The sequence below is a fragment of the Thalassophryne amazonica genome, chromosome 10 (genome assembly GCF_902500255.1).
Source record: "Thalassophryne amazonica chromosome 10, fThaAma1.1, whole genome shotgun sequence".
Classification (NCBI taxonomy): Eukaryota; Metazoa; Chordata; class Actinopteri; order Batrachoidiformes; family Batrachoididae; genus Thalassophryne; species Thalassophryne amazonica.
This window is the reverse complement of record NC_047112.1, coordinates 113,470,858-113,491,254: the sequence shown is the minus strand read 5'-3', so window position 1 is coordinate 113,491,254 and position 20,397 is coordinate 113,470,858. Positions and strand designations below refer to the sequence as shown.

The following is a 20,397-nucleotide window of genomic DNA, read 5'->3' as shown; positions in this document are numbered from 1 at the left end:
TGAGCCTCATTCCGAAATGGATGAAACTCATTTTTCCCCTCAAAATTCTCAACACAATACCCTATAATGACTGTTTTTTTTTTTTTTTAAGAAAGAATGAAATCATACATAAGTATTTACACATGAAGCTCAAAATTGAGATCAGGTGCATCTTGTTTCCACTGATCATCCTTGAGATGTTTCTACAGCTTAATTGGAGTCCACCTGGGGTAAGTTCAGTTGATTGGACATGATTTGAAAAGGCACACACTTGTCTACATATAAGGTCCCACAGTTAACAGTGCATGTCAGAGCACAAACCAAGCATTAAGTCAAAGTATCTGTAGACCTCTGAGACAGGATTGTCTCAAGGCATAAATCTGGGGAAGGGTACAGAAACATTTCTGCTGCTTTGAAGATCCCAATGAGCACAGTGGCCTCCATCATTCATAAATGGAAGAAGTTCAGATTCACCAGGACTCTTTGTAGAGCTGGCGGGCCGTCTAAACTAAGCGATCAGGGGAGAAGGGCCTTAGCCAAGGAGGTGACCAAGAATCTGATTGTCACTCTGTCAGAGCTCCAGCATTCCTCTGTGGAGAGAGAACCTTCCAGAAGGACAACCATCTCTGCAGCAATCCACCAATCAGGACTGTATGCTGGAGTAGCCAGACAGAAGCCACTCTTTAGTAAAAAGCACATGGCAGCCCACCTGGAGTTTGTCAAAAGGCACCTGAAGGACTCTCAGACCATGAAAAATAAAGTTCTCTGGTCTGATGAGACAAAGATTTAACTCTTTGGTATGAATGCCAGGTGTCATGTTTAGAGGAAACCAGGCACCATCCCTACAGTGAACCATGGTGGTGTCACCATCCTGCTGTGGGGATGTTTTTCAGCAGCAGGAACTGGGAGACTCGTCAGGATTGAGAGAAAGATGAATGCAGAAATGTACAGAGACATCCTGGATGAAAACCTGCACCAGAGCTCTCTTGACCTCAGACTGAGGTGACGGTTACTCTTTCAGCAGGACAATACACAGCCAATATATCAAAAGAGTGGCTTCAGGACAACTCTGTGAATGTCCTTGAGTGGCCCAGCCAGACCTGAATCTGACTGAACATCTCTGGAGAGATCTGAAAATGTCTGTGCACTGACGCTCCCCATCCAACCTGATGGATCTTGAGAGTTGCTGCAAAGAGAAATGGACAGAACTGCCCAAAAGATGGGTGCACCAAGGTTGTGGCATCATATTGAAGAAGATTTGAGGCTGTAATTGCTGCCAAAGATACATCAACAAAGTATTGCGCAAAGAGTGTGAATACTTATGTACGTGTGATTTCTTAGTTTTTTGTTTGTTTGTTTGTTTTTTAATAAATTTGCAAAAATTAAAAAAAAACTTTTTCATGTTGCTATTATGGGGTGTTGTCAGTACAATTGTGAGGAAAAAAATAATTTACCCCATTCTGGAATAAGTCTGTAACAACAAAATGTGGAAAAAATTGAAGCGCTGTGAATACTTTTCGGATGTACTGTATATAAATGTCACACTTTTATTTCTTACTCAGCAATAACAAAGCAACAGAGTCTTATGGTGCAATAAGTCTTTGTTGTCAGATTTTTTTTATAATTGCATGTTTTAGTCTGAAACTTTTTTGTATGACATTATTCAGATTTATTAATAAAAATCACCATTTGTCTGTCTGTCTGTCTGTCTGTTGCAGTTTTACATCAAAACTACTGCATGGTTTTTGACAAAATTTTCACCACAGATACATATTAGGCCACGGAAGAACCCATTATATTTTGGAGTTGACCTGGATCCAGATCTGGATTCAGAATCAAGGTTCACTCTGTATAGGCTTTGAAGTGTCACTGTTACGTCAACCGGCTACACTAAAATACAAAATGGTAAAATGTAACGAAATGGAGCAGACTGACCCAGTCTGACTCCAAATATGATTAAATATGATTCAATCAAGTACTTTTATATAATTATTTTTAAGCGAAATGGGGTAAAACGTAACAAAATGAAGCAGACTGACAGACTGACTGAAGTTCCATCTCTTAAGCGCCAGATGGCACACCTGCCCCTACATGTACTGAGCGCATCACACACACACACACACACACACACACAAAAACAAAAGCCAAACAATTAAATCAAAGTACTTATTTGGAGTCAGTCTGGTTCACTCTGTTTCATTTCGTTAAATTTTACCCCCATTTCGTGATTATCAGTCCCCATTTCGTCTATTTTGTATTTTCGTATGGCCCCGTCAAAACTACTTCACGGATTCTCACCACATTTTCACCACATACATATATATTAGACCATGGATCTGGATCCGAATCCGGATTCTGGATCAAGATTTCACTTTATATAGGCTTTGAAGGATTACATCAAAACTACTTTGTGAATTCTGACCAAAGTTGTACCACAGATAGATATTGGGGCATGGAAGAGTCCATTCAGTTTTGGAGGTATCTGGATCCTGATTCTGGATCAAGTTTCATTTTTATATAGTCTTTTAAGGATTATGTCAAAACTAGCTACTTTGTGGATTCTCACCAAATTCGCAGGAGTTGATCCGGGTCCGGATTGGCGGACGTCAGAAATCTTTGATTGCTCTTGTCTTCTGTATTACTGTATTTGGCACTGAATTAAATCACGTCAAATCGTTGTTGCTCACGCCCACTCGAGGTCAAACGTGTTTTGTTTTGTTTTTTTTGTTTTTTTTTTTCCTGCTTGTTTGAATCTTGAGAGCAAAGTCTCAATAAACGAATAAAGTCCATTACAAAGTTGTCAGCGCGTCATGCCGACTTTGTGATGTCATAGTGCGTGTTTAACTTGTGAGGTGGTTCTGGATCATCTGTTTCCTGACACGTCACCTCGGCCCTCCTCTGCTGGTGAGTGATGAATATAACAGGATCGTGGGCCTTTCTGTCAAAAAGCTCGTGCTCGACGCGCGGGTTTTGTCGTCCTGCGGAGCTTCGAGTCTCTCGTGGCACCCGTGACACCTGGCAGACGGCGCGCGGCCTGTGCGCATGCCCGGCGCCCAGGTTGACCCGTCATCCAGCTCTGGTCCCGCGCGTCCCGACCAGAGGACGGGGACACGGTGCGGAGTTCAGATCGAACGGCGCCGCTCCTGTCGGGTTCTTGGGCTCCGACATGCCGCGCAGCTTTTTGGTGAAAAGTAAGAAAGCGCACAGTTACCACGAGCACCGGACCTTCGAGGATGACTGCAGCCGGCTGGACACCATACTGGCGCACATCTGCTCAGGTACATGTGTGTGCGTAAAGACCGCGGCTCTGATCACCGTCCGAGCTTCTTAGCGCCTGTAATAATAATCATAATTAGAAAAATATAGAAACAGCTGATTCATCATTTAAAAGTCACTCATTCGTTTATTTAACACTTGTTTTTGTAAACAAACAAACAAACAAAAAACGCTAAATCTAAAACAGAATTATTGTATTTTATTTGCGAAAAGAAAGTGTAAAAAAAACCAATCTGTGCTCCTTCCAGTCCGAACATCATTTTTCCTTTAATAATCCCGTAATTTGCACGTTTATACTTTGTTCGATGTTTGATATCTGCAGTGTTTTTGACACTATTAGTTAGATAATAATTAATAAGTTATATTTGATAGAGTGATAAGTTAGTCGATAAGTTATATTTTTCCCATTTTTTAAATAAATAATACTTGTATTTGTAAGAACGATTAGTTTATAGGTACTACTTATTAATTAGCTAATAATTACAATAATAATTAATAGATGTTATTTGCTTGTGATAAGTTAGTAAGTTAGTTTATATAATACTTATTTTAGTTAGATAATAATTGGAATGATAGTTTTATTTGTGAGGATAACTAGTTAATAGATGAGTTATATTTGTCAGAATGACTAGTTAACCTAATAGTTATATGTGTTCGAATTAATTGAGTGCAGAAATAACGAACATTCTGTAAAAAGCTGCACTTTGAAGGTCCAGATTTAATTAAGTTTCACTAAAACGCGTCACTGAATTTATTGATATAATTGTCACGTGTCCAGGCGCTTGTTTGTTTGTTTGTGCCGCTCACTGTCCTGTGCGCTCTCTAGAAGCGGACGGGGTCCCTGAGGACGCGCACCGGGCCCCTGAGGACGCGCACCGGGCCCCTGAGGACGCGCACCGTGCCCCGGAGGACGCGCACCGGGCCCCTGAGGACGCGCACCGTGCCCCGGAGGACGCGCACCGGGCCCCTGAGGACGCGCACCGTGCCCCGGAGGACGCGCACAGCCCGGCCATGGACGGACTGGGGTTTTGTCCGGACTCGCACCTGGTTGACGTTGCGGATTTTTCCCCAAAGTCTCCGCTGAGCTGCACCGAAAGTCTGTGCGGACGATCCACGGACTACGAGGACCTCTGGAGGCCTCTGTCCCCGTCTGCCTCACCGGGTAATTCCACAGTTTGTTTGTTTTCTCCGCACATTTAATAAGATTTCAGTCTGAGGTCTTTGAGGTCCGGCCTCTTTTATTCACATGATGCTATTAAATGCTCCAGCTGTTTGGGTTCTGACAAGAACTGTGATCCAGTTCTTGTGTGTACTGACGTGTATCGTGGCCTCTGTGACTCTTCCAGTGGATTCTGAAAAGTCTCTGTCGCCTCTGGTGGACGAGGCTCAGCCCTTCATGCTTCCCTTCCGGCCCTGCGGCTGGAGCAGATTCCCCTACCCGGGAGCCGGGATGCGGCCCCTGGTGCAGCAGGGCCTCCATCCCGGCGCGGAGGTGGAGCAGGGCCCGGCCTTGGCTTTCTGCGGGAACTGGAGCTGCCGCTCGGCCCTGTGGCCGGAGCGGCCCGCGGGCCGAGCAGAGGAGGAGCCGTACGGAGACTTCAGGAGGAGACACGCTGCTGCTGCGCTCCTCTTCCCCGACGGAGGCCACAGCGCCGAGGGCCCCGACAGCCTGAGCCTCAGCGGAGCCTACAGGTGCATCAAATGCAGCAAGGTGAGCCGCGCGTGTGTCGCCGCACAGCACCGCCGAAGTGTCCTTAAGCAAGGCAGCAGATCCGCAAAGAGAAAGGCGCCCCCTAACACATAAATACATATTTGCACTTTGACACGTTGAATCTGTGATATTTTTAGACTTTTACTGATATCATGCTGCTGCTCAGCACATTTTAGAGTAAAATAAACTCTGCAGTGAATGCATTGGGGCCCAAGAGTGTTAAATGAACTCTATATCAGCTCAACCATCGTCTTAATTCAACAAGCCGATTTATCATTTTAATAAAGATAATTTAACACTATAATATAGAGCTGATTTATCATTTTAACACTATAATAGAGCTGGTTTAAAATTTGAATAAAAATTCATTTTACACTATAATAGAGCTGATTTAAATTTTTATAAAGATAATTTAACACTATGATAGAGCTGATTTATCATTTTAACACTATAATAGAGTTGATTTAAATTTTTTTTATAAAAATTCATTTTACACTATAATAGAGCTGATTTAAATTTTAATAAAGGTAATTTAACACTATAATAGAGCTGATTTAAATTTTAATAAAGATAATTTAACACTATAATAGAGCTGATTTAAATTTTAATAAAGATAAGTTAACACTATGATCGAGCTGATTTAAATTTTAATAAAGATAATTTAACACTATAATAGAGCTGATTTAAATTTTAATAAAGATAAGTTAACACTATGATCGAGCTGGTTTATCATTTTAACAAAGATAATTTAGCACTAGAGCTGATTTAACATTTATTAAAGATAATTTAACACTATAATAGAGCTGGTTTATCATTTTAACACTATAATAGATCTTATTTAATATTTTAATAAAGATAATACAGCTGATTTAACATCTTAATAAAGATAACACTAGTCAAAAAAAATCTTGCATGGACTTTGAGAAGTGATTTAGGGTCATTTTGGGGTGCTCAATCCAAATCTCAGCTCAGATTTCCTTTATCACATCATGATGTTTTGTAATCTGCATGTTCCGTATTGATGGATTACAAAAAATTTGCTCCACACTCATGAGTTTGATGCTACTAATTATGCACAAAAGCAGCTTCAAAAGCATAGTTTTTAAACAAGATTCACAAAATGTGAACAAGAGCCATCTTGTTTATGGCGCCAAAGAGGTGTGCGAGACTGCAGCTTTTGCTTCAGTGCTTTATACGAGAAATATGTTTTGACATCTCAAAAACATGATGTGACTGGAAAAAACCTGATTCAGTTTCAGCACCCCAAATTACCCAAAATCCGTTGAAAAATTCCATGCAAGAAAAAATGGTGTTGACCAGTGTAATTTAAGACTATGACAGAGCTGATCTGACTTTAGAATAAATATACTGTAATACTGTGATAGAGCTGATTTAACATTATAATAAAGATAACACTGTAATAGAGCTGATATGACATTATAAAAAAGATAATTTAGCACTATAACAGAGCTGAAATTAACATTATAATAAAGATAATTTAATTTAGCACTATGATGGAGCTGATTTAAATTTGTAATAAAGGTAATTTAACACAGAGCTGATTTAACATTATAATAAAGATAATTTAACACTATGGTAAAGCTGATTTAACTTTATAATGAAGATAATGTTACACTATGATAGAGCTGATTTTAATTTGTAATAAACGTAATTTAACACTATGGTAGAGCTGATTTAACTTTATAATGAAGATAATTTAACACTATGATAGAGCTGATTTAATGTTGTAATGAAGATAATTTAACACTATGATAGAGCTGATTTAATGTTGTAATGAAGATAATGTTACACTATGATAGAGCTGATTTAATGTTGTAATGAAGATAATTTAACACTATGATAGAGCTGATTTAATGTTGTAATGAAGATAATTTAACACTATGATAGAGCTGATTTAATGTTGTAATGAAGATAATTTAACACTATGATAGAGCTGATTTAATGTTGTAATGAAGATAATGTTACACTATGATAGAGCTGATTTAATGTTGTAATGAAGATAATTTAACACTATGATAGAGCTGATTTAATGTTGTAATGAAGATAATTTAACACTATGATAGAGCTGATTTAATGTTGTAATGAAGATAATTTAACACTATGATAGAGCTGATTTAATGTTGTAATGAAGATAATGTTACACTATGATAGAGCTGATTTAATGTTGTAATGAAGATAATTTAACACAATGATAGAGCTGATTTAATGTTGTAATGAAGATAATGTTACACTATGATAGAGCTGATTTAATGTTGTAATGAAGATAATTTAACACTATGATAGAGCTGATTTAACTTTATAATGAAGATAATGTTACACTATGACAGAGCTGATTTAAATTTTTAATAAAGGTAATTTAACATTATGATAGAGCTGAGTTAACGTTGTAATGAAGATAATTTAACACTGATAGAGCTGATTTAACTTGATAATGAAGATATAAGGTTTTGAATAATCAGGTCCCATCTTATCTTAGGGACCTCTTAGTACCATATCACCCCAATAGAGCGCTTCGCTCTCAGACTGCAGGCTTACTTGTAGTTCCTAGGGTTTGTAAGAGTAGAATGGGAGGCAGAGCCTTCAGCTTTCAGGCTCCTCTCCTGTGGAACCAGCTCCCAATTCGGATCAGGGAGACAGACACCCTCTCTACTTTTAAGATTAGGCTTAAAACTTTCCTTTTTGCTAAAGCTTATAGTTAGGGCTGGATCAGGTGACCCTGAACCATCCCTTAGTTATGCTGCTATAGACTTAGACTGCTGGGGGGTTCCCATGATGCACTGAGTGTTTCTTTCTCTTTCTGCTCTGTATGCACCACTCTGCATTTAATCATTAGTGATCGATCTCTGCTCCCCTCCACAGCATGTCTTTTTCCTGGTTCTCTCCCTCAGCCCCAACCAGTCCCAGCAGAAGACTGCCCCTCCCTGAGCCTGGTTCTGCTGGAGGTTTCTTCCTGTTAAAAGGGAGTTTTTCCTTCCCACTGTCACCAAGTGCTTGCTCATAGGGGGTCATTATGAACGTTGGGGTTTTTCTGTAATTACTGTTTGGCTTTTGCCTTACAATATAAAGCGCCTTGGGGCAACTGTTGTTGTGATTTGGCGCTATATAAATAAAACTGATTTGATTTGATAATGTAACACTGTGATAGAGCTGATTTAACATTATAATGAAGATAATTTAACACTATAGTAGAGATAATTTAACTTGATAATCAAGATAATGTAACACTATTATAGAGCTGATTTATCATTATAGTAAAGATGATTTAACGGTATGACAGAGCTGATTTAGCATTATAATAAAAATAATTTAATGCTATGATAGAGCTGATTTATCATTATAGTAAAGATAATTTAACGGTATGACAGAGCTGATTTAGCATTATAATAAAGATAATTTAATGCTATGATAGAGCTGATTTATCATTATAGTAGATAATTTAACAGTATGACAGAGCTGATTTAGCATTATAATAAAGATAATTTAATGCTATGATAGAGCTGATTTAACATTATAATAAAGATCATTTAAAACTATGATAGAGTTGATTTAACATTATAATAAAGATAATTTAACACTATAGTAGAGTTAATTTAACTTGATAATCAAGATAATGTAACACTATGATAGAGCTGATTTGACTTCATAATGAAGATAATTTAACACTATTATAGAGCTGATTTAACATTTTAATAAAGATTTTTTAACACTATGATAGAGCTGATTTAACATAATAATAAAGATAATGTAACACTATGATAGAGCTGATTTAAATTTTTAATAAAGGTAATTTAATATTATGATAGAGCTGATTTAACATTATAATGAACATAATTTAACACTATGATAGAGTTGATTTAAAATTTTAATAAAGGTCATTTAACACTATGATAGAGCTGATTTAAATTTTTAATAAAGGTAATTTAATATTATGATAGAGCTGATTTAACATTATAATGAACATAATTTAACACCATGATAGAGTTGATTTAAAATTTTAATAAAGGTCATTTAACACTATGATAGAGCTGATTTAACATTATAATAATGAAGATAATTTAACACTATGATAGAGCTGATTTAACTTTATAATGAAGATAATTTGACACTATGATCGAGCTGATTTAACTTTATAATGAAGATAATTTAACACTGTAATAGAGCTGATTTAACTTTATAATGATAATTTAACACTATAATACGTAGAGCTGATTTGCCTGCCTCATGTCCTATGACTGCTGGGATGGGCTTCAGCCCCAGCGACCCGATCTTGGATAAGTGGTTGAAGATGAGAGTCAGTGTGTGTGTGTGTGGTGTGTGTGTGTGAGAGAGTGAGTGCGTGAGTGAGAGAGAGAAAGAATGTAACACTGTGATACAGCTGATTTAACATTTTAATAGAGATTATGTAACACTATAGCAGATCTGATTTAACATTATCATAAAGATAATTTAACACTATAGTAGATCTGATTTGACATTATACACTATACAAAAATATTAACACAACACTTTTGTTTTTGCTCCCATTTTACTCCCAAAGAACTCAAAGATCTAAAACATTTTCTATATACACAAAAAGACCTGTTTCTCTCAAATATTGTTCACAAATCTGTCTAAATCTGTGTTAGTGAGCACTTCTCCTTTGCTGAGATAATCCATCTCACCTCACAGGCGTTGCATATCAAGATGCTGATTGGACAGCATGATTATGGCACAGGTGTGCCTTAGGCTGGCTACAATAAAAGGCCACTTTAAAATGTTCAGTTTTATCACACAGCACAATGCCACAGATGTCACAAGTTTTGAGGGAGCGTGCAATTGGCATGCTGACTGCAGGAATGTCCACCAGAGCTGTTGTCTGTCAATTGAATGTTCATTTCTCTACCATAAGCCGTCTCCAAAGGTGTTTCAGAGAATGTGGCAGTACATCCAACCAACCTCACAACCGCAGACCACATGTAACCACACCAGCCCAGGACCTCCACATCCAGCATGTTCACCTCCAAGTTCGTCTGAGACCAGCCACTCAGACAGCTGCTGCAACAATCGGTTTGCAGAGCCAAAGAATTTATTGCACAAATGGTCAGAAACCATCTCAGGGAAGCTCCTCTGCATGCTCATTGTCCTCATCTGGGTCCCGACCTGACTGCAGTTCAACATCGTAACTGACTTGAGTGGGCAAATGCTCACATTTGATGGCGTCTGGATGCTGATCAACTCTATGTGAAGGAGATGTGTTGTACTGTGTGAGGCAAATGGTGGTCAGAACAGATACTGGCCTGTCCTATGGCCCCCTCCCCCCCCCCCCCCATAAAGCAAAACTGCATATTTCAGAGTGGCCTTTTATTGTGGCCAACCTAAGGCACACCTGTGCAATAATCATGCTGTGTTATCAACTGACTTCATAATAAATATACAGTAACACTATGATAGAGCTGATTTAACATTATAATATTGATCATTTAAGCTGAAGAAGGAGTCCTATTTGTCTTTGTTGGCAGGTGGGACTCCGGAGGCAGCTGACAGGTATTGGCAGGCCAAGCGTGCTGCAGTGGCAAGGCTCCTGGGGTAGATGAAATCTGTCCGGAGTACCATAAGTCTCTGGATGTTGTGTGACTGTCTTGGTTGACACGTCTCTGCAACATCGCATGGTGGTCGGGGACAGTGCCTCTGGATTGGCAGAATGGGGTGGTGGTCCCTCTGTTTAAGAAGGGGGGCCAGAGTGTGTTTTTCATACTACAGGGGGATCACATTCCTCAGCCTCCCCGGTAAGGTCTATTCCAGAGTACTGGAGAGGAGAATTCGACCGATAGTTGAACCTCGGATTCAGGAGGAGTATTGTGGTTTTCGTCCTGGTCGTGGCACAGTGGACCAGCTCTACACCCTCCATTGGGTGCTCGAGGGTTCATGGGAGTTCGCGCCTACCAGTCAACATGTGTTTTGTGGATCTGGAGAAGGCGTTCGACTGTGTCCGTTGAGACGCCATGTGGGGGGTGTTCTGGGAGTACGGGGTCCTTTGTTAAGGGCTATCCGGTCCCTGTACGACCAGAGCAAAAGCTTGGTTCGCATTGCCAGTAGTAAGTCAAGCCTGTTTCCAGTGCACGTCAGCCTCCGCCAGGGCTGCCCTTTGTCACCGGTTCTGAGCATTACCTTTATGGACAGAATTTCTAGGTGCAGTCAGGGTGTACAGAGGGTCCAGTTTGGGAACCACAGAATCTCGTCTCTGCTGTTTGCGAACGATGTGATTCTGTTGGCTTCATCAAATCAGGACCTTTGAGTCAACACCCCCGAGTCACACTAACTGTCAGAATGCTCAAAGCACGGGTCGAGGAGGAGGATTAGCAGCAATCTTCCACTCCAGCTTATTAATTAATCAAAGACCCAGCCAGAGCTTTAATTCATTGAAAATTTGACTCTTAGTCTTGTCCATCCAAATTGGAAGTCTCAAAAACCAGTTTTATTTGTTATTACCTATCGTCCACCTGGTCATTACTGTTGAGTTTCTTTGTCATTTTTCAGACCTTTTGTCTGACTTAGTGCTTAGCTCAGATAAGATAATTATAGTGGGTGATATTAACATCCACATAGATGCTGAGAATGACAGCCTCAACACTGCATTTAATCTATTATTAGACTCAGTTGGCTTCACTCAAAATGTAAATGAGCCCACCCACCACCTTAACCACACTTTAGATCTTGTTCTGACATATGGCATAGAAATTGAAGACTTAACAGTATTCCCTGAAAGCCCCTTTTTGTCTGATCATTTCTTAATAACATTTACATTTACTTTAATGGACTACCCAGCAGTGGGGAATAAGTTTCATTACAGTAGAAGTCTTTCTGAAAGCGCTGTAACTAGGTTTAAGGATATGATTCCTTCTTTGTTATGTTCTTCAATGCCATATACCAACACAGTACAGAGTAGCTACCTAAACTCTGTGAGTGAGATAGATTATCTCGTCAATAGCTTTACATCATTTACATCATCATTGAGCGCAACTTTGGATGCTGTAGATCCTCTGAAAAAGAGAGCCTTAAATCAGAAGTGCCTGACTCCGTGGTATAACCCACAAACTCGCAGCTTAAAACAGATAACCCGTAAGCTGGAGAGGAAATGGTGTCTCACTAATTTAGAAGATCTTTTAGCCTGGAAAAAGAGTCTGTTGCTCTATAAAAAAGCCCTCCGTAAAGCTAGGACATCTTACTATTCATCACTAATTGAAGAAAATAAGAACAACCCCAGGTTTCTTTTCAGCACTGTAGCCAGGCTGACAAAGAATCAGAGCTCTATTGAGCCGAGTATTCCTTTAACTTTAGCTAGTAATGACTTCATGACTTTCTTTGCAAATAAAATTTTAAACTTACCCTCAACAAAAATATAAACGCAACACTTTTGGTTTTGCTCCCATTTTGTATGAGATGAACTCAAAGATCTAGAACTTTTTCCACATACACAATATCACCATTTCCCTCAAATATTGTTCACAAACCAGTCTAAATCTGTGATAATGAGCACTTCTCCTTTGCTGAGATAATCCATCCCACCTCACAGGTGTGCCATATCAAGATGCTGATTAGACACCATGATTAGTGCACAGGTGTGCCTTAGACTGCCCACAATAAAAGGCCACTCTGAAAGGTGCAGTTTTGTTTTATTGGGGGGGATACCAGTCAGTATCTGGTGTGACCACCATTTGCCTCATGCAGTGCAACACATCTCCTTCGCATAGAGTTGATCAGGTTGTCAATTGTGGCCTGTGGAATGTTGGTCCACTCCTCTTCAATGGCTGTGCGAAGTTGCTGGATATTGGCAGGAACTGGTACACGCTATCGTATACGCCGGTCCAGAGCATCCCAAACATGCTCAATGGGTGACATGTCCGGTGAGTATGCCGGCCATGCAAGAACTGGGAAATTTTCAGCTTCCAAGAATTGTGTACAGATCCTTGCAACATGGGGCCGTGCATTATCCTGCTGCAACATGAGGTGATGTTCTTGGATGTATGGCACAACAATGGGCCTCAGGATCTCGTCACAGTATCTCTGTGCATTCAAAATGCCATCAATAAAATGCACCTGTGTTCTTCGTCCATAACAGACGCCTGCCCATACCATAACCCCACCACCACCATGGGCCACTCGATCCACAACATTGACATCAGAAAACCGCTCACCCACACGACGCCACACACGGTGTCTGCCATCTGCCCTGGACAGTGTGAACCGGGATTCATCCGTGAAGAGAACACCTCTCCAACGTGCCAAACGCCAGCAAATGTGAGCATTTGCCCACTCAAGTCGGTTACGACGACGAACTGGAGTCAGGTCAAGACCCCGATGAGGACGACGAGCATGCAGATGAGCTTCCCTGAGACGGTTTCTGACAGTTTGTGCAGAAATTCTTTGGTTATGCAAACCGATTGTTTCAGCAGCTGTCCGAGTGGCTGGTCTCAGACGATCTTGGAGGTGAACATGCTGGATGTGGAGGTCCTGGGCTGGTGTGGTTACACGTGGTCTGCGGTTGTGAGGCTGGTTGGATGTACTGCCAAATTCTCTGAAACGCCTTTGGAGACGGCTTATGGTAGAGAAATGAACATTCAATACACGAGCAACAGCTCTGGTTGACATTCCTGCTGTCAGCATGCCAATTGCACGCTGCCTCAAATCTTGCGACATCTGTGGCATTGTGCTGTGTGATAAAACTGCACCTTTCAGAGTGGCCTTTTATTGTGGGCAGTCTAAGGCACACCTGTGCACTAATCATGGTGTCTAATCAGCATCTTGATATGGCACACCTGTGAGGTGGGATGGATTATCTCAGCAAAGGAGAAGTGCTCACTATCACAGATTTAGACTGGTTTGTGAACAATATTTGAGGGAAATGGTGATATTGTGTATGTGGAAAAAGTTTTAGATCTTTGAGTTCATTTCATACAAAATGGGAGCAAAACCAAAAGTGTTGCGTTTATATTTTTGTTGAGTGTATTTAAAATTTTAACTATTAGAGAAAAAATTATTCATAACCATCCCAAAGACATATCTTTATGTTCGGCTGCTTTCAGTAATGCTGGTATTTGGTTAGACTCTTTCTCTCCGATTGTTCTGTCTGAGTTATTTTCATTAGTCACTTCCTCCAAACCATCAACATGTCTATTAGACCCCATTCCTACCAGGCTGCTCAAGGAAGCCCAACCATTAATTAATGCTTCGATCTTAAATATGATCAACCTATCTTTATTAGTTGGCTATGTACCACAGGCTTTTAAGGTGGCAGTAATCAAACCATTACTTAAAAAGCCATCACTTGACCCAGCTATCTTAGCTAATTATAGGCCAATCTCCAACCTTCCATTTCTCTCAAAAATTCTTGAAAGGGTAGTTGTAAAACAGCTAACTGATCATCTGCAGAGGAATGGTCTATTTGAAGAGTTTCAGTCAGGTTTTAGAATTCATCATAGTACAGAAACAGCATTAGTGAAGGTTACAAATGATCTTCTTATGGCCTCGGACAGTGGACTCATCTCTGTGCTTGTTCTGTTAGACCTCAGTGCTGCTTTTGATACTGTTGACCATAAAATTTTATTACAGAGATTAGAGCATGCCATAGGTATTAAAGGCACTGCGCTGCGGTGGTTTGAATCATATTTATCTAATAGATTACAATTTGTTCATGTAAATGGGGAGTCTTCTTCACAGACTAAGGTTAATTATGGAGTTCCACAAGGTTCTGTGCTAGGACCGATTTTATTCACTTTATGCATGCTTCCCTTAGGCAGTATTATTAGAAAGCATTGCTTAAATTTTCATCCATGGATAAATTTTTATCCATGAAGCCAGAGGACACACACCAATTAGTTAAACTGCAGTAATGTCTTTCAGACGTAAAGACATGGATGACCTCTAATTTCCTGCTTTTAAATTCAGATAAAACTGAAGTTATTGTACTTGGCCCCACAAATCTCAGAACCATGGTGTCTAACCAGATCCTTACTCTGGATGGCATTACCCTAACCTCCAGTAATACTGTGAGAAATCTTGGAGTCATTTTTGATCAGGATATGTCCTTCAATGTGCATATTAAGCAAAAAGGTAGGACTGCTTTTTTGCATTTGCGCAATATCTCTAAAATTAGAAAGGTCTTGTCTCAGAGTGATGCTGAAAAGCTAATTCATGCATTTATTTCTTCTAGGCTGGACTATTGTAATTCATTATTATCAGGTTGTCCTAAAAGTTCCCTGAAAAGCCTTCATTTAATTCAAAATGCTGCAGCTAGAGTACTGACAGGGACTAGAAGGAGAGAGCATATGTCACCCATATTGGCCTCTCTTCATTGGCTCCTTGTTAATTCCAGAATGGAATTCTTCTTCTTACTTATAAGGATTTGAATAACTAGGTCCCATCTTATCTTAGGGACCTCATAGTACCATATCACCCCAATAGAGCACTTCCCTCTCAGACTGCAGGCTTACTTGTAGTTCCTAGGGTTTGTAAGAGTAGAAGAGGGAGGCAGAGCCTTCAGCTTTCAGGCTCCTCTCCTGTGGAACCAGCTCCCAATTCAGATCAGGGAGACAGACACCCTCTCTACATTTAAGATTAAGTTTAAAACTTTCCTTTTTGCTAAAGCTTATAGTTATGGCTCGATCAGGTGACCCTGAACCATCCCTTACTTATGCTGCTATAGACCTAGACTGCTGGGGGGTTCCCATGATGCACTGAGTGTTTCTTTTTATTCACCTCTTTTTGCTCTGTATGCACCACTCTGCATTTAATCATTAGTGATTGGTCTCTGCTCCCCTCCACAGCATGTCTTTTTCCTGATTCTCTCCCCTCAGCCCCAACCAGTCCCAGCAGAAGACTGCCCCTCCCTGAGCCTGGTTCTGCTGGAGGTTTCTTCCTGTTAAAAGGGAGTTTTTCCTTCCCACTGTCGCCAAGTGCTTGCTCATAGGGAGTCATTTTGACCATTGGGGTTTTTCTGTAATTATTGTATGGCTTTAGCCTTACAATATAAGGCGCCTTGGGGCAACTGTTTGTTGTGATTTGGCGCTATATAAATAAAATTGATTTGATTTGATTTGAGTGTGAAGCATCCGGGATGAAAATCAACACCTCCAAATCCGAGGCCATGGTTCTCAACCGGAAAAAGGTGCCCTCTTCAGGTCAGTGGAGTGTCCTTGCCTAAAGTGGAGGAGTTTAAGTATCTCGGGGTTGTTCACGAGAGAGGGACGGATGGAATGTGAGATCAACAGATGGATCGGTGCAGCGTCTGCAGTAATGTGGTCGCTGTATCGGACTGTCGTGGTGAAGAGAGAGCTGAGCAGGGGGGCAAAGCTCTCGATTTACCAATCGATATACCTTCTGACCCTCACCTATGGTCATTAGATTTGGCTCATGACCGAAAGAACAAGATCGCGAGTACAAGTCGCCGAAATGAGTTTCCTTCCCAGGGTGGCTGGGCGCTCCCTTAGAGATAAGGTGAGAAGTTCAGTCATCCGTGGGGAGCTCAGAGTTGAGCCGCTGCTTCTCCACATCGAAAGGAGCCAGCTGAGGTGGCTCGGGAATCTTTTTCGGATGCCCCCTGGACGCCTCGCTGGAGAGGTGTTCTGGGCACGTCCCATCAGGAGCAGACCCCAGGGTCGGGTCGCAGGGGCAGCAGCTCAAGCAAAGCCGCCAAGACCTCCTGATCCACACTCAAGTCCCCCAGCTCCTCCGGGGGAACCCCAAGGCATTCCCAAGCCAGCACCAGCCAGCCTCCTAAGGAAGCCCATTTCAGCCGCTTGTACCCACAATCTTGTTCTTTCTGTCATTACCCAACCCTCATGAAACATTTTTGAGAGTAGGAACAAAGACTGACCAGTAGATCGAGAGCTTTGCCTTTTGGGTCAGGTCCCTTTTCGTCACAACAGTACGATAAAACAAATGCAATACTATCCCCGCTGCGCCGATTCTCCAGCCAGTCTCACGCTCCATTGTCTCCTCAGTCATGAACAAGACCCCAAGGTACTTGAACGCCTTCACTTGGGGCAAGGCCCTATTCCCTACCCGGAGTTGGCAATCCATCAGTTTCCTGTTGAGCACCATGGCCTCAGATTTAGAGGTGCTGATCCTCATCCCAGCCGCTTCACACTTTGCTGTGAACTGACCCAGTGAGTGTTGGAGGTCACAAGCTGATGAATCCAACAAAACCACATCATCTGCAAAAAGCAGTGATGGGACCCTGAGCCCACCAAACTGAAGACCCTTCTCCTCCTGACTACACCTCAATATCCTGTCCATAAATATCACAAACAGGATTGGTGACAAGGCGTAGCCCTGGTGGAGGAAACAAGTCCGACTTACTGCCGAGTACTTGAACACAGCTCTCGCTTTGTGAATATAGAGATTGGATGGCCCTGAGAAGAGACCCCCCTCACTCCATAGTTCCGCAGCACCTCCAACAGTATCTTCCGGGGGACCCGATCATACGCCTTCTCCAAGTCCACAAAACACATGTAGACTAGATGGGCATACTCCAAGGCACCCTTCAGAGAGTGAAGAGCTGGTCGGTTGTTCCACAACCAGGATGGAACCTGCATTGTTCCTCTTCAATCAGAGGTTTGACTATGTTGTAACATGATGATAGAGCTAATTTAACACTATGATTAATTTCACACAGTGTTACAGCTGATTTAACACTGATAAAATTGATTGAACACTGAAAGAAAAAAATTTAACACTATTTGTGTTTGCAGTGGGACTAAATGTACTCCTTTCGAGTTATGTTACTTTGGAATATATTTTACTCTAGTTGGCATTGATGGTAGCAGGGGTGGATCCAGAGTATTTTCAGTTGGGGGGCACAGGAAGTAGCAACAGTTAAACTGGGGGGACCAATCAATCAATCAATCAATCAATCAATCAATCAATCAATTTTTTTATATAGTGCCAAATCACAACAAACAGTTGCCCCAAGGCGCTTTATATTGTAAGGCAAGGCCATACAATAATTATGTAAAACCCCAACGGTTAAAACGACCGACTGGTGGTTGGCTCTCACTGCGGTATTGTATCACTTCCTGTTCCGGAGCACAGCGGTGTTTTTCTGTATCTGTTAGCTGTTTAATCTGCGCAGTTAGATTGATCTAGTTATCTAGATTACGATTTGTTTCCCAGTGTAATCTTTACGTGCCTTAACTAAAGCACTCCTTCTGCTGAATCACCTCTAAATTATTTACACATTATTCACTTTGCGTGTTTTTAGGAATCCGCTAGCTTAGCGTAGCTACTAGCTCTTAGCCGATTTAGCATGGCGGCTTCTCCTGTCTCTCCCGCACTTTTCTGCTCTGGGTGTGAAATGTTTAGTTATTCCTCGGCCTCCTTTAGCAGTAACGGTACTTGTAATAAGTGTAGCTTATTCGTAGCTTTGGAGGCCAGGCTGGGCGAATTGGAGACTCGGCTCCGCACCGTGGAAAATTCTACAGCTAGCCAGGCCCCTGTAGTCGGTGTGGACCAAGGTAGCTTAGCCGCCATTAGTTACCCCCTGGCAGATCCCGAGCAGCCGGGAAAGCAGGCTGACTGGGTGACTGTGAGGAGGAAGCGTAGCCCTAAACAGAAGCCCCGTGTACACCGCCAACCCGTTCACATCTCTAACCGTTTTTCCCCACTCGACGACACACCCGCCGAGGATCAAACTCTGGTTATTGGCGACTCTGTTTTGAGAAATGTGAAGTTAGCGACACCAGCAACCATAGTCAATTGTCTTCCGGGGGCCAGAGCAGGCGACATTGAAGGAAATTTGAAACTGCTGGCTAAGGCTAAGCGTAAATTTGGTAAGATTGTAATTCACATCGGCAGTAATGACACCTGGTTACGCCAATCGGAGGTCACTAAAATTAACATTGAATCAGTGTGTAACTTTGCAAAAACAATGTCGGACTCTGTAGTTTTCTCTGGGCCCCTCCCCAATCAGACCGGGAGTGACATGTTTAGCCGCATGTTCTCCTTGAATTGCTGGCTGTCTGAGTGGTGTCCAAAAAATGAGGTGGGCTTCATAGATAATTGGCAAAGCTTCTGGGGAAAACCTGGTCTTGTTAGGAGAGACGGCATCCATCCCACTTTGGATGGAGCAGCTCTCATTTCTAGAAATCTGGCCAATTTTCTTAAATCCTTCAAACCGTGACTATCCAGGGTTGGGACCAGGAAGCAGAGTTGTAGTCTTACACACCTCTCTGCAGCTTCTCTCCCCCTGCCATCCCCTCATTACCCCATCCCCGTAGAGACGGTGCCTGCTCCCAGACTACCAATAACCAGCAAAAATCTATTTAAGCATAAAAATTCAAAAAGAAAAAAATAATATAGCACCTTCAACTGCACCACAGACTAAAACAGTTAAATGTGGTCTATTAAACATTAGGTCTCTCTCTTCTAAGTCCCTGTTGGTAAATGATATAATAATTGATCAACATATTGATTTATTCTGCCTTACAGAAACCTGGTTACAGCAGGATGAATATGTTAGTTTAAATGAGTCAACACCCCCGAGTCACACTAACTGTCAGAATGCTCGTAGCACGGGCCGGGGTGGAGGATTAGCAGCAATCTTCCATTCCAGCTTATTAATTAATCCAAAACCCAGACAGAGCTTTAATTCATTTGAAAGCTTGTCTCTTAGTCTTGTCCATCCAAATTGGAAGTCCCAAAAACCAGTTTTATTTGTTATTATCTATCGTCCACCTGGTCGTTACTGTGAGTTTCTCTGTGAATTTTCAGACCTTTTGTCTGACTTAGTGCTTAGCTCAGATAAGATAATTATAGTGGGCGATTTTAACATCCACACAGATGCTGAGAATGACAGCCTCAACACTGCATTTAATCTATTATTAGACTCTATTGGCTTTGCTCAAAAAGTAAATGAGTCCACCCACCACTTTAATCATATCTTAGATCTTGTTCTGACTTATGGTATGGAAATAGAAGACTTAACAGTATTCCCTGATAACTCCCTTCTGTCTGATCATTTCTTAATAACATTTACATTTACTCTGATGGACTACCCAGCAGTGGGGAATAAGTTTCATTACACTAGAAGTCTTTCAGAAAGCGCTGTAACTAGGTTTAAGGATATGATTCCTTCTTTATGTTCTCTAATGCCATATACCAACACAGTGCAGAGTAGCTACCTAAACTCTGTAAGGGAGATAGAGTATCTCGTCAATAGTTTTACATCCTCATTGAAGACAACTTTGGATGCTGTAGCTCCTCTGAAAAAGAGAGCTTTAAATCAGAAGTGTCTGACTCCGTGGTATAACTCACAAACTCGTAGCTTAAAGCAGATAACCCGTAAGTTGGAGAGGAAATGGCGTCTCACTAATTTAGAAGATCTTCACTTAGCCTGGAAAAAGAGTCTGTTGCTCTATAAAAAAGCCCTTTCTACT

At 41.2% G+C, this 20,397-nt stretch overlaps 1 protein-coding gene across 1 annotated transcript in view; it reads left to right on the top strand.

The window, feature by feature from the left end:
- Positions 1-3,029: 3,029 nt before the first annotated feature.
- Positions 3,030-20,397, top strand: part of LOC117518188 (zinc finger protein Gfi-1-like) — a 32,513-nt gene continuing 15,145 nt past the window's right edge. Inside the window, exons 1-3 of the mRNA XM_034179244.1 lie at positions 3,030-3,257; positions 4,082-4,417; positions 4,602-4,966. Coding sequence (XP_034035135.1) covers positions 3,146-3,257; positions 4,082-4,417; positions 4,602-4,966 — 813 coding nt within the window. The 5' untranslated portion in view covers positions 3,030-3,145. The remainder of the gene's footprint in view (positions 3,258-4,081; positions 4,418-4,601; positions 4,967-20,397) is intronic.